This window comes from Tachyglossus aculeatus, chromosome 9, assembly GCF_015852505.1.
Source record: "Tachyglossus aculeatus isolate mTacAcu1 chromosome 9, mTacAcu1.pri, whole genome shotgun sequence".
NCBI classification, from domain to species: Eukaryota; Metazoa; Chordata; class Mammalia; order Monotremata; family Tachyglossidae; genus Tachyglossus; species Tachyglossus aculeatus.
The window spans coordinates 20,535,084-20,550,034 of record NC_052074.1 but is presented as its reverse complement, the minus strand read 5'-3'; the positions used below and the strand labels follow the sequence as shown (position 1 = coordinate 20,550,034).

The following is a 14,951-nucleotide window of genomic DNA, read 5'->3' as shown; positions in this document are numbered from 1 at the left end:
AGATAGAAATGCTGCATTAAAAAGTGTAAGGAAGCTATGTTGTGAGTATGAATATCATCAACAAGATTCAGAGCAGCGTGATGCAAGATGGCTTTATGTCTCAAAGCATTGCGTGATATAATCAACCTGACGATACATTGTATGTCTAATTTCCTTTTCTTTTGCTGAGGCATTGCAGCAGTAAAGATAACACTCAAGAGCCCTTCTAATGCACAGAATTTAAATTTTAAAATAGGCCGGTAACCTTGACCTTGGTTTGGGAGGCTGTATATCTTAAACCTGTTTAAAAATGTTTCTTGTGGGGAGCAGACAAGGGACTATGTCCTTGTAATTTTTAAAATATTTTGTTTCTTTGTGCAATTAAAACAAAGAAAATCAGGAACGAAGTATGTGCTAGAAGATACAAAAACTCCTATACTAGGAATTTTCATTAAGAATAAGCTGTTCCTTTTGATATAGGCACTTTACTTGAGGATTCTAGATGGCTTATGTCAACCTTTTCTAAAAGGACATGATATGGCTTTTTTATGATAGACCTTAATGTATTCCCCAGTTTGACTTTGGGTTAGAACTCTAATCCTGAAGTAGTTTTATGTATCCTTTATGCACTGCAATATTGATTACTTGCCTCTTTTTTTATTGCTACAACTTCTAGTTCGGTGTCACAGATTCAGTGAAAGGCAAGAGCTGAGACAGAGATATTAATACATTTGGTGATGGCCATGCCTTTTTAATGGAACATTGGTGTTACCTTGTTTCTTGGAAAGTTGGACTAATTGGGAACAGCTCACAAGCAAATTCTTGTAGCGAGTATCAGAATGCTGTCTACCCTGCTCAGAGGATTATATCTGTAGTTTAATTCACAATAGAAATAAATGAACATTTATATAAATAAATGCACTTTTCTAGTTCCAAGTTAGACTCCTCTGCTCCCTATTCATAACTGAAGGATGTAGGTTAAGTGGGCTCCTAGTACATTATCAATAGGGAGTAAAGCTGGAGTTTTGCATTCTGTTTCATTCATTTCTTTTATTCCTTCATTTCATTCTGTTCCCTGCCCACAGGGAACATACAAGCTAATTGGAGAGAAAAACATGCAAAATTATTTGAAAATAGTGGGAGTAGTAATAAAAATAATGACATTTATTAAGTGCTTACAATGTGCAAAGCACTGTTCTAAGCGCTGGTTTGGGAGGCTGTATATCTTAAACCTGTTTAAAAATGTTTCTTGTGGGGAGCAGGCAAGGGACTATGTCCCTGTAATTTTTAAAATATTTTGTTTCTTTGTGCAATTAAAACAAAGAAAATCAGGAATGAAATATGTGCTAGAAGATACAGAAGGGGAACTGGGTGAGGAGCAATGTCACCAAAACCAATCTTTGATAGAGCTCCAAGAAGAAGGGAGTGGCAATCAGTGTTGGAGGTAACTGAGAGGTCAAGGATTATACAGGGAAGAGCTCGGTTCAACTGGCTATGAAGAGATCATTTATACTCCCAGAGCAAGTGCTCTGAATGGAATGAAGGGGATGAAAACCTGCCTGTAGTGGAGTGAGAAAAGCATTGGGAGGGAGGGAGGGAGAGAGAGAGAGAGACAGAGAGAGAGAAAACAGCTGTCCAAGTATCCAATTTGTTCCAGGAGTTTGGACAGGAGTGGGGTGGGAGGAGAGAGGATTATAGGCTGAGGGAGCTATGGAATCCAGAGAAGACTTTTTTGTGGTATTGGGAGTCTTGAGTTTGTGGAGAGCATTAAAGCTAAGGAATATTTGGTAGGGGCTGAATTCTGTTCAGACAGAAACCAAATAAAGTTCACCACGACCTTTCATTTTTCCAAAAAAAAAAAAAGCCTTATCTTTTTGTGAAACTTTTTATCTGGCTATGTCAAACATTTGCGGGAATTCTGAAGGTTCCCAAGAATAGACTCAGCATCTCCTGTGTTCACCCATTGCAGATTTTACCGTCCTACTCTTAAAAGAGGTGGGATGTGGTCCATTTCTACTCTTCTCAGCCAGATTCAGTCATTTTCAGTACATGTATATATCCTGAAGTTTGATTTGTTATAATAAACTTATTTGTAGTTTCATCATCTAACAAACAGTATATATTTTATCTCATCACCACCCACACACACATACCCCCACCCACTCTCCCTTTCTGGTTTCTTGACATAAAAAAAGAAGGAATCCTTATCAGGGTCAAAATTAAGGAATCTCTCCTTGTTCCAGAAGAATACAATCTCAAAGGGGCTTAAACTCAGCAGTGGTTGACAAAAACAGGACAGAAGCCATCTAGCCATGGTCAGGGGTGGGGTCTGGAATTTCAGATGCATGATGAATTACATCACTACTTAATATCAGTCATATTTACTGAGTTTATTATGTGGAAAGCACTGTACTGAACACTTGGGAGAGTACACTATAGCAACATAACAGAGTTGGTAGACATGTTCCCTGCCCACAGTGAGCTTACAGTCTAGATGTCTAATATGACTTATGGAATTCCTATAGTTTTGAATTCCTACTCCAGTGACTTCCAATTTATTGCTGATATAATATATTTAAATCTTTCTTTTCATTAGAAAATTGCTATTCATTTGGAAATGTGTTAATTTTAAAGTACATGTGGTAATTATCACTTCCTTATCTAAATCAATTTAAGTATTTGTGAATTCTAGTCACTGAGGTTTCTCTGAAGTTAGCACATTGTCATCATTACAAGTAAGTTATATATCTGTCTGAGTTAACCACCTTGTAGCCTTCTCGAATGATCATTTTTGTAATTGAAAATTTTTCCCCCTAATAATATCAGTACTGGTAAAAAAAAAAAAAAACCCAAAACCCCCCAAAATCAAAAAACTTCTGCACTTCTTTAGAACAGAACAACCTCTCCCTGGAGTACCCTTCGTATGTGCTCTTTGAGATAGAGGTATTGCATTTTAATACTGGAATTATTTACTGTACATCTCTAACTTGGAGATGATGCTGTGAAGTTTACCATGGCTTCAACAAAACCCTTCCCTTTCTTGTTGAATATTTAAAATGATTAAAGCTTACTTCAATTTAGCATTTATAATGGCATCTAGAATAATCACCAAACTCTAGCACACAGTGCCATTTTGCTGATTAAGATGTGAAAAGTTACACTTTGAAAATTAAATATTTTATGACTATATGTATAAAAAATTCTTATTCAAAATCTTTCATTGCTAGTACTTATTTGCATTGATAGTTGATCATGTAACAATATTGTGTTAAAAATGTATTCCATTTTGGTCAAGGCATTAGTACATTTTCCATAGTACACTTCCCATTATTCCCTATGAAAATTCTACTTTGTTTAGCATTTTTCCACTCAACACACTAGTTTCATAGTGTTAACTGGGGTATAACGGAACCTGGAATTCTCACATTGTTGGAATGATTGTAGTTTACCTTTAAGACACTTGTAGATTTGCTTAGATTGGGAGCGCCATGTGGGTCAGGGGCTGTGTCAGATCCTCTTATATTGTATCTACCCCAGCTCTTATTACAGTGCTAGTAAGTGCTTAACAAATACCACAATTATCATTGATTAAAGTTGGGTTTTTAAGCTTGTCCTGATTGTGCCCAGAAGATGATAGTGTGCTTTGACAGACATCCAGTTCACAGGAATTCTTTTGTATTTCTTTTAATTTAATAGCTCTCCAGTCCTCTCCTTTTTCCAGTTCTCACACATTTTTTCCCTCTTCTTAGTAAGAGGCAGAGCCTATTGAAGGAGTTTGGCCAAGAATGCAAATGAAGGAGATGAGCTCCAGGGTGGGGGTGAAGGATGGCGTTTTTAGTATGCAGGAGATGAGAAATGTTGAAGGCAGAAGTGAAGGAGCCAAAAGAGAATAATAAATTGAAATTAGAGGAGAGGATTGTAGGAGGATGTATTTTGCTAAGATGTAAAGGAATGGTATCTAAAATTTTAGAGTAGGAAAGAAAGCTGTCCTTGAGAGACAGCTAGGAAGGAGGAGAATGTGGATGAATTAAGCAGACAAGGATTAGGAAAGTGAAGGAAGCCTTTGGAAAACTTCTGTACAGCTAAATTTGCTCCCAGGTCGATGGTGTCAAATACTCTGACTCTGAGAAAGATTAGATCCTTATCTAAGCAGTGAATGATTTTAATGAATGGTTCACTTTAGTTGGAAGTCTTTCTTCTGGCTCCTAGTTGGTTCCTATAATATGAACAAAATTTGTCTGAGGGCTTGAGCTCTGTGGTTTCAGAAAGTTTTTATTGGTTGTCAGATCTTCAAGGCTCAGAAGGACTGTGAACTTCTGGAAACTCCAGTCTCTTCACAGTTTCTGCATGGTTGAGATCATGAGGAGGGGAATACAAATCATTTCAGGAAAGTAAGGCCATGGCATACCCCTTTTGGGGAGGAGCCTTTCGTCTTCCTGGCAGAAGATAAGTCTTCGGGCAAACTACCATCTCCTGTCCTAATCTGATCCCCGCAACTTTCCCCTCATTTCTACTCCAGTGTTCCCATAAGCCAAAGAGTCAGTTTACTCTTTCACATTTCAGAGGAGAAAATGCCCCTGTCTGGCTGGACTGAATTAATATTAGTTCTTGACTTGGAAAGCCGAGGTATAGAATATTTGGGGAAGGATGTCAGTCCTCAAATAAGGCAAATTCATGGAAATTAACGGAAGTTTATTCACACAGTGGGGTTACCGATATCCTCTGCTAATTAGGTCCTTAAACTCCTTGAGGTCAGGGCAAGATCTGTGTTTATTGAATGCTTCTAAGTGGTTGGAAAGAGCGTGGGCGTGGGAGTCAGAGGACATGGGTTCTAATTCCATCTCTGCCACTTGTCTGCTGTGTGACCATGGGCAAGTCACTTCACTTCTCTGGACCCCAATTACCTCATCTGTAAAATGTGGATTGGGATAGGGATTGTGTCCGACCTGTTTACCTTGTATCTATCCCGGCACTTAGAACAGTGCTTGGCAGATAGTAAGCACTTAACAAATGCGATGATTATTATAATTATTTTAAGACATTCAGGGAATGCTGCTGATGATGATAGTCACTCCACTGGGAGGTTAATCAGTGGGTTTTATTGAACGTTGTTGTGTGCGAACACTACACTTGGGAGAGTTTAGTGAAATAGAGTTGGTAGACACTATTCCTGCCCACAAGGCGATTACAGTCTATAGTGGGAGAGAGACTGGTAGCTTTGAGAGGAATATGATAAAGCCACATTCCGGTCTTTTGTCATTTTTCTTTAACAGCTTTAGGTCATCAGATTCTTAGGAGTTTCCTTTTTATTCATTCTCTTTGCTATGAGTGGGACTATGGGACTGAAAAGTAACATATTTTGTTCATAAAAATGTTTCAACATCTAAAATAGTGACTGAAACCAAATCTACCTTTCTCTAATTTTTTTGTAATATGCCATGCTCTTCCTGATGGTAGTTAAACCTACTAAATATTTTTTTCATATTAATAGAGCCCTTTGATATGCTTCTTGTTTGCTAGCTCTCTCATATTTATGTGGTGGATACAGTGGCTCCCTCATTGCATATTCATCTCTTCTTTTGGAAGTGCTGTGGAAACTTCATTTGGGGAATTCACACTTATGTACACTTGAATATGAGATCTGCTTGAGTGCTGAAATACATTTGCATCTGTTTAAGAACTTGGGAACGGGGCAGGTGATAGTCTATAGAAAGTTCCCGAAAGACCTTTTATGTAGCTTGACCAAGAACTGGTTGATCAGAGATGCTCAGTGGCAGGTTTGGCTGGGGATTTTAATGCAGAAGTGAACACTTTTGGATGAATAACTTGTTTCTTCCCTTAGGTAGACTCTTGATAGCTTTGAATCACACTGTTTATGTAACATTTGCAATTTATAATACCAGTGAAAATTCAGAAAAATAAGTGCATAGCGGTACTGAGTGTATCCATTTGCATTTCTGTTGTATACTGCTTTTCACTTACTCAAATATCACTGGGCAATCTGATACACCCTTTGGAAAGTATTTATCTTTGATTTTGGGGCAAACTGTGTACAAAAATATAGATCTTAAAATAATTTTTAAATTAGTACAGCAGGTTGTTTTCACCTGCCTCCATTTAATGGAAAAAATTGATGATCTGTGCAGTTGCAGAAGAAATTAACACATTTCACTTAGAGTTTGTAAGGCCAACTGCATTGCATAATTTACAGGTATGACCCCTGTTAAAAGTGGCTGCTATTTTTAATACTGATAGTTTCATGTTAATATTGCTGCATACCACCTAATCCAGAATTGTAAACCAAGAGTGAAACTAGCATTCAGTGGAATTTAACCTGCATGCCAAAGTTGAAGTGTAGTTCTTTCTTTTTGTCTTTTATGACTTTCTCTTTCCATCCTTTAGAAATAAATTGGAATCTTGTTGTGCATTAACTTATTTTAAAAACTTTCTAGTCTTAAGATCTTCTGTAGTATATTTCAAAGCTGTTAATAGTAAAATAGTCTTCAAAAATGTTTAAAATTAAATAGCACAAAAATCTACCCAGTCTAATTTTAAGCACGAGTAGACAAGTGAATATTTGCCAGAAACTTCCTGCTCAATAAATGCTGCTGATGATATAACACCTGTAAATCACTGTACTAAGTAATGAGGGGAATTTATTTAAACAGTATAGGACAATAATAATACAGTGATTATTAGTGTATGTTAAGTCCTCAGATATATGTCAAGCACTGTACTAAGAGTTAGGGGTAGATATATGATAGGTCTGAAACAGTCCCTGACCTACATAGGGGTCACACTCTAAATAGGAGGGAGATTCCTTATTGAATCCCTGTTTCCCAAGGTCACAGAGCAGGTAAGTGGCAAAGCTGGGAATAGAACCCAAGTTCTTTTCTTACTAGGGCCACGTTGCTTCTCAGAAGTACCTGGAAATGGGCTATAATTACAATTAAATATGCATATTTCTAGACAAGGAAGTTGTACTTTTTGACTTGCTGTTTTAACATCAGTTTTTTTTTCATTCAAAATACAGAAAATGATTTGAGGTAGTGAGAAACACCAGATCATTTCAAAATTCTGTGATGCTTTCTATGTTGCAGTGATTTATGGTTATTGGGTATTACCACTGAGTGATAATTTCCACAAGGGAGGTGTCTATTGAAACAGTATCCTTGGTTTGCCCTTGAAATAATATGGATTTTTTTTGTATTTAGAAAAGCAGTGTGGCCTAGTAGAATGAGCTTTGCTGACCAAAATGGCTTTGGTTTTCTCTCAAATCACCTGCTATGGAAAAGGAATGTTCTCAAGGAGAAGGCCTGCTTTCAGCTCCCAGCCAGGCCACTGGCTCTTAGGGTGACACTGGGCAAATCACTTACCTCTTATATTTTCACTGGGATTCTGTATTGAAGATTAAGAATCCTTGCAGTACACTTTGGGGTTCCTTGTGGACCGACAGTTAGGAAATATAAGATCTGTATGGGCATGGTGATATTTCACTATATTCTGTTGAATAACTTATGGATGCCACAACCTTAAGGAAATGTCAAATCCCCTTGCTGTTATTATTCGCCACATTGTGTTTCTGATTTTGTCGAAAGGTGTACCGAGTCACACTTGGACATGCTGTCTCGTAGTGAATATGCATGTGGGCAAGGTTAATAACGTTTATAGTTGATTCTGTCAGCCAGAATCTTTAGCTCAGATCATATGAGGGCCTGTGATGGGGCGCTCCAGTGTGCTCTCCCACGTTCTAAGTATGTGGTTTCTTGAGGCTTCTGTCTTTTCCTGCATAGTTTCCTTTTCATTAAATTCTTAAATTTATACCTCTGCTTGTTGGCAACACAGTCATTTGTTTTTAACAAATCTTGCTGAAGTGCTATTTTATCCTTTTTAAATGCTTTGACCTACAGGATTTTAATATATTAAATGAAGATTTTGAAATCTTACAAATACGGCTATAAAGCTCAGTTTTAGAATCCTTGTCATAATGCAGCATCAGCATAATGAAACACAAGTTTACCACCTGAAAGTAGAAAAGCATCTATAGCTTTAAAGCTTAATTGGGGGAGAAAGCCTCCTAAGTATAGCACTTGCATGTCTCTAAACAACACCATCACACCCTGAATTGGAAGAATAAAGCCTTTCCTTCTTTGCCCATTCATTTTAAAATTGCATTTCAAAAACTGAAGTAAAAGCTCCAAAAAGTTATTTTTGTGACACATGGGAAATTCAATATGTGTTTTTTCACTAGGTGCTGTAATACTTTTGGGAAGGACCAACATGTTTCGCTTTAACCATCCCAAAGAAGCTGCCAAACTCAGGGAAAAGAGGAAGGTGAGGTGAAATTAAATTATCCAGTCAGTGTTAGTTCTGTGGTTTTAAACAAATTCTTATCGTGGCAGTTTGATACTATTTGTGTAATTGATACAATTTATGTAAAGTAAAAAATAGTTAAAATTAAATGAGCAGATGACATAGGGCATGTAACTTTCATCATCCAGAATGTTTCTCTGGTAGATGAAGGATATATAGCTTACAATTTTGTATTTGTCAAAAAATGTAATGTGAGTGTTATATGATTCATTGTTAGAGTGGACTGCTGTCTTCCTTCAGTTTATCTATGACAGACCTTTCCAAATCCTGTGAGAACCTCTCAGCTGTCATGCTGTATAACCCAGGGTAAGTAACCCAGGTAGTGTTCTAAATTTTGGGCATATTGATGGTTACTATAGTAGGCTATATAGTAGTATAGTAGTATTGTGGTATATGGGAATTTGAATTAAATATCGAGTATGTTTTCACAGTACTTTTAATGATCTATTTTGTTTTTAAATCAACAAATTCCCTTCTCATTTCATTTTGAAATATTCATGTTAAGTCAAATTCTTGTGCAGAAACTACTCTCTGGGAGTAAGTTATTACCTTCAGAAGTTTCATGAACCCTGCCATATTGTGTTCTTGCATAACGTGTTTCAGTACATATTTTGGATGGAATATTGTTACGGAATTCAGGAACATTTTTCTCACAGTGCACATCTATCTGGATAGAACTCAAGTGATATTGGAATACGCAATTGTGTGCATACATGCAGCACGGGAAGCGGCGTGGCTCAGTGGGAAGAGCATGGGCTTTGGAGTCAGAGGCCATGGGTTCAAATCCTGGCTCCTCCAACTGTCAGCTGTGTGACTTTGGGCAAGTCATTTACCTTCTCTGGGCTTCAGTTACCTGATCTGTAAAATGGGGATTAAAACTGTGAGCCCCCCGAGGGAAAACCTGATCACCTTGTAACCTCTCCAGCGCTTAGAACAAAGCACTTAACAAATACCATTATTATTATAATTATAATAATAATTATTATTATTAGTTAAGGTTTGAATACTATGGCACTTAGTTTCTTAATGTGTAGTTCATCTAGAACACATTTCCTAGGAGAACTGAGTGTACCCTAGTACCATTTTGGATGACTCTAAGGGAGCACTGTTTCCCTTGGAAAAACTGGGTATAATATTTTATTTTAGATCTTATAGGTAACTCTGGTTTGATAATTCCATCACAGTTAGATATTTAGAGCCACTCAAAGTTCACTTTGTCATTGTTGGGGAGGGATTTATAGGTTTTGACTGCATTATTAAATGTTTCTGTGCAAGCTATCCTTGCCTTCGAATTGTGTTCATTATTAGTATGGTATTTAGTTGTAAGTCACCATGTTATCGGGATAGAGTTTTTACAGTTTATATGGGTTTTATCCTTCCTATTTTCAAAAAAAAAAAAAATTAAGCTGTCCAAATTGGGCCTTGTCTTTTTCCTGGTCCACACATAAACAGTATTGCCCTGTTAGCTGAGTGTGACCAAATGAACTAATCATGAGGTTCATTTTGAATCTTTAATGAATTGACTGGATTTCTGACTACCTTCTTATCATGCCAGTACTGGCGGCATAGTGGACTAGAAACTTTTAGCAGCTCTGTATTGTATAGTGCTGGAAGTGACTCCAAAGGTCCTGGACTACTCTCCCCTCTCTCCACCATATTCCTCAATGACTTATTGGCTCTAAAAGTTCCCTGTCTCCCCTCGAAAAGTTCGACACTAGTAATGAGCACTGAAAGCTCCGTGCATGGAGATGACAGTGACTTCTCCTGGGAGGTAGAATGTCACTGAGAGGGGGATAACTGTGGGAGAACCTAAAAAGACCGAGGAAGTGGGCTTAAAAATGGCAGATGAGCTTCCTTGCAAGAAAGTATAAAGCAATCCACATAAGCAAAAATAATCCAAATTTACAACTACAGAATCATAGACTCAGCACTATTACAATTCAGGAAAGATATTTCAGAGTAGTGATTGGCCCTGTTCTTCTTGTCCGTCCGTCCGTCCGTCCCTTCCTTCCTTCCTTCCTTCCTTCCTTCCTTCCTTCCTTCCTTCCTTCCTTCCTCCCTCCCTTCCTCCCTTCCTCCCTTCCTCCCTTCCTCCCTTCCTCCCTTCCTCCCTTCCTCCCTCCCTCCCTCCCTCCCTTCCTTCTTTCCTTCCTTCTTTCCTTCCTTCTTTCCTTCCTTCTTTCCTTCCTTCTTTCCTTCCTTCTTTCCTTCCTTCCTTCCTTCCCTTATGTGCCAAGCATGGTTCTAAAGGTTGGGATAGATATAAGATAATCAATTTGGTTACAGTTCCTCTCCCACATCCATTTAAAACACCTTCCAAAAAGACCGCGGAAATACTGAGCAGCTTCAGAAAGGAGATAGAAAACACAACAGTGAACCTAGTTTTCTCTCTTTATATAACTATAGTATGACTCATTTTGCTATATCTACGTCCCACTTGGGGCTTTCTCACCTCACCGCACAATGTATTTTAGGATTAACTAGAAATGAAAGAGTGACATTCAACTTGTGCATTGCATGGGCGTGACTGTACTGCAGCATCTGCTTATTGGAACACAGAAATTCTTGCAGTTGAGATGAGGGCCATGGAGGATACTTGGCCTCAGCTTTGAAAATATGTAGATAATTAAACAAAATTAGGTCTGGCTATCTCGGGCAGCTGTGTGGCAAAAATGAACTTTTTAAAAATCAGAATTAGCCTCTTTTGGTTAACCCTAAGTTTGAATAATTGTCATTCATATAATAATTATTCACATAATAATGCAGTAATCAGTGATTTTACAAAATTAATTATGATTTCTCTCTCTCTCTCTCTCTCTCTCTCTCTCTCTCTCTCTCTCTCTCTCTCTCTCTCTCTTTAACCGACAACCTCTGGTCCCTCATTTCTAATGCTCTGATGAATGAATTTTTGAGAATAGGAATAAAATTGGCAATTTTTTTCTTTGAGGTATAAATAGTAGATATCTTATTGTGTAAGATGATCTCTGTGAGCAGTACATGATTAAACTAACTGAATTAACGAAATGTATTTATTTTATAGTTTACAGGCTAAATAGATACATAGACTTCAGCTTAAGAACCACAAATTGCATGGCTAGAGCAAAGAATACATACCAAAAACTTGGTGTATAGTTATTTTCTAACTATTCCTGGAACTTAGGTTGGAATTATTCAGTTTTTGAGGATATGCCTTTTATTTTTCTGCGTCACCTATGCACTTAGCTCTGTGTCTCCTAAGCATTTAATGATTACTCCACCCTCACCCTACAGCTCTTATGTACGTATTCTTACCCTATGCCATTTCTCTTATTCGTAATTTATTTTACTGTCTGTCTCCCCCTCTAGACTGTAAGCTTCATGTGGGCAGGGATTGTGTCTTCCAAACTATTGTATTTTGCTCTCTCTAGCACTTTAATTAGAGTGCCATGCATGCAGTAAGTGCTCAATAAATGCAATTGATTGACAGTGTTCATCACTTAGATTCAAGTTCTCCTAACCAGCTCTGTTCACCAGCCTTCCCACCTTGGCTGGGCTGTTGTGGTGTAGGAAGCCAGTCTAAATGAGAATTGGTGAGTGAGAAGGTATAGAAAATAGAAAAAAAACAAGAAATGACCATATGAAGAATCCCATTTAACTAGAAAATTGCCCCCAAAGAGTTTCCCTAGACATATGTAAATTGGTCACAAACTCATTTGTGACCTTTCTAGCTCTTGTATCCAAATTGTTAACCTGACGTAAGTCCTTAGGTTGCTTAATTGGACAAAATACCACAAAAAGTAATCGTTTGACCCCTAACTCCTATCACTTTGCAAATCAGTTAAAAAACTAAGCCCTCAGGAAGAGACATGAGCCTGGCTTTCAGATCATTTTCCTTTCCTCATTAAAGCTAACTTGATTCTTAAAGGAACCAAATTTTATTTCTGTTTCTCTTTCTGAAAAAGAACCCTAATAATTCATCAGAGGAATGTCTAAAACTGTATGTCCTCCAAATTACATTTAGCTTCAAAGATTCCATATTTAAAAATGAAATCAGCTACGTATTATACTGACACCTGAGAATATATTTCCTTCTCCAAGAGTGCTGGAATGTCAGCAGGTCTATAAATTGGGTACACGTTTTGCCTACAGTTTTCTGCTCCTGCTCAAGCTCCCCTTCAGTCCGTGATTTTCTCCTACGCATGCCGAGCCTCTCTCCGCCAGAGGATGTTAGAATGAGCCAAAGCAGCTCCCTGCCTGCTCAAGAAGCCAACTCCACTTTGGAGGAAAGCCTAACCAGTTCTTTGCCAGGAAATAATTTCCTTGTAGGAAAAACATTCCCCCTCAAATGGCACAGCATCTCAAAAAGACCAAGCAGCCTGTCTACACTTTCTTCTGAAATTGGAAATAAGCAGCTAATTTGGCAATTAAAAGGAACTTTTGCAGCCTCTTGGATGTGTCCTAAGTAAAATTTGCTAAGTTATGGTGTATGTCAATCTTGCGAATACAAGAAAACCCCTTCACCTGCATATTGCCTCTTTAGAAGCCTATCTGTCATAAAACTACTCAGTGTCATAGTTGACTTACTAGATTCTGGCAAGAAAATGCGCCTAGATTTGTCAGCTCAGCAGAAAGAAGTAGTGATGAAATCCAACCCGTTGGCTGGCGCTACTAGAAGAAAGTCAGTGGTAAACAGTCGCTGTGCTCAAAAGGCAGCATCCAGTAAACATTGCAGGGGTCACTGTCAGGTCACTGTCCAGCTTTGCAGCTACTGGACCCTCACCATCACCACCCCTGGCCTGAAGTGGTTGGATCCAACATCAGGGAATTGTGGCATTGGATGATAGGCAAGAACAAGCATTTTTCAGGAACCCAAATGTACAACGAAAAGTAGGGTTCTTTCCAAGGCTTCAGGAAGCTTCCGTGGGAGAAACCTCAGCTCCACTAGTTTGGAGTATGAGAGAACAGGATATAAGAAGGAGTTCCCCATCCCAGATAGAAGTGGCTAAAACTAGACAAGGTAGGAATTAGGATGCGATGTAGAACAGGATACTAGTTGCAGTGCAGAGCATTTTGAGGACAGGGTTCAGATGATAAAAAACCTACAATAGGATTCGAATAGGATTTGACACCAAACACTTCTGCTAGGAAAATTCCGTATTAAGTGAAAGAGATCTGCTATGTTTACTGTGTGCAGAAACGTGTGTTGGTTGCTTGAGAGAGAATAAGTGAGACAAGGTTTCTGTCTCCAAGGAGCTCCATTGCCTCGCCCCTAGCTTTGACTTTGTTGTCCTGGGTTATTATTTTCTGACATTATAAGTGCCAGGGCATATCCTAAAAGGCCTGTTAAAATAAGGCAATTAGGGAAACTGTGGATTTTGTCTTTCATTTTCTCCTGTTTGGGTAGATTGATACTAATTGTTATCCCTTCTTCCTGGAGGCTATTATCCTATGATGAACATGTTTACTCTCAAAGTTACTGTGTGGTTTCAAAGAAAAAGAAAAGCAGAATCTCATTATTCAGTAGTTCGTATTTTCCTTGTACAAATATCATACTGCACTTAAGAGGCTATCAATATTTAAAGTGTTAGGACTTACTCATTCTAAAATGGAGCAAGGAAAGTGAAAAGAGTAAATAGATGCCCCTCCATGTAAGGCTATTTGTGATTAGGGAGGGGGTGGAAGTGGTTACCCTGCCTCTTCTCAGCCTGAAGTGGAAGCCTGGTTTTCATTTTAAATTCTGTGCCATGTTAGCGTAATTAAATATCACTACATCTAGGTAAAGGTCATAAATGTTGAATTGGCAAGGTTCCTTGCTTTTCATCTCGTCTTGTAATTTTGCCTAGTTTTTTTCCGCCTCAGTTTTACCAGCAATGCATTTGAATAATATTTTAGTCACTTGCATACCTCACTGAAAAATTCTGAATAATGCAACACGTAATGGATCATCTCTTCCTCTCCTCCCCCACACCAACAGTAAGAATGTCTTCAGTAGAGCTATGCAGGTGTCACTCTCTCTCTCTCTCTCTCTCTCTCTCTCTCTCTCTCTCTCTCCCTCTCCCTCTCCCTCTCCCTCCTTCCCTCCCTCCTTCTTTCCCTCCCCCTCCCTCTCCCTCTCTCTTACCTCTTTTTACTTCACAAATAACTTTGGCTCATTTAGCAAGTTGAGCTCCTTAAATAAGAATGAAAGCAAATCAGCATCATTTTGAAAAATGTGAGAGGAAAAAAAAAACTTAGTTGGAGATCCAGTCACACATGGACAATTTCATGAAAAGAAACTGGAAGAAAATACAATTTAGAATGGAGAGAAAATAGACAAAATTATGTCTTGTTGGGAAGTGCACTGTACTAGGTTCTTGGGAAGTGAACAGTGAAGAAGTGACAAGTTCCCTGCCCTCAAATAAATTACACTCTTTGGGAGACAAAAAATATTTACAACTATGTTAATACCATAATGTGTAAGTCCCTTGTTTTTTAAACACATTATCAGAACCCAAACACCAGATATTCATATTCAGAGTTTGTGAAGCATAGCATCTCTTCTCCCACTTTCTAAGAAAAAATGAAGGTGAAAACAGTTACAAAGCAGTCCTCTGTGTTCCAGGCCCTTTCTTTAATTCCCT

At 38.2% G+C, this 14,951-nt stretch overlaps 1 protein-coding gene across 6 annotated transcripts in view; it reads left to right on the top strand.

The window, feature by feature from the left end:
- Positions 1-14,951, top strand: part of KIF16B (kinesin family member 16B) — a 215,270-nt gene that overhangs the window by 92,790 nt on the left and 107,529 nt on the right. For all 6 annotated transcript variants that reach the window (XR_005452325.1, XM_038751766.1, XM_038751765.1 and 3 more), the window contains exons 16-17: positions 8,231-8,313; positions 8,570-8,658. Coding sequence is in view for 5 of the 6 variants with exons in the window: in XM_038751766.1 (XP_038607694.1) it covers positions 8,231-8,313; positions 8,570-8,658 (172 nt within the window). In the remaining variant the exon portion in view is untranslated. The remainder of the gene's footprint in view (positions 1-8,230; positions 8,314-8,569; positions 8,659-14,951) is intronic.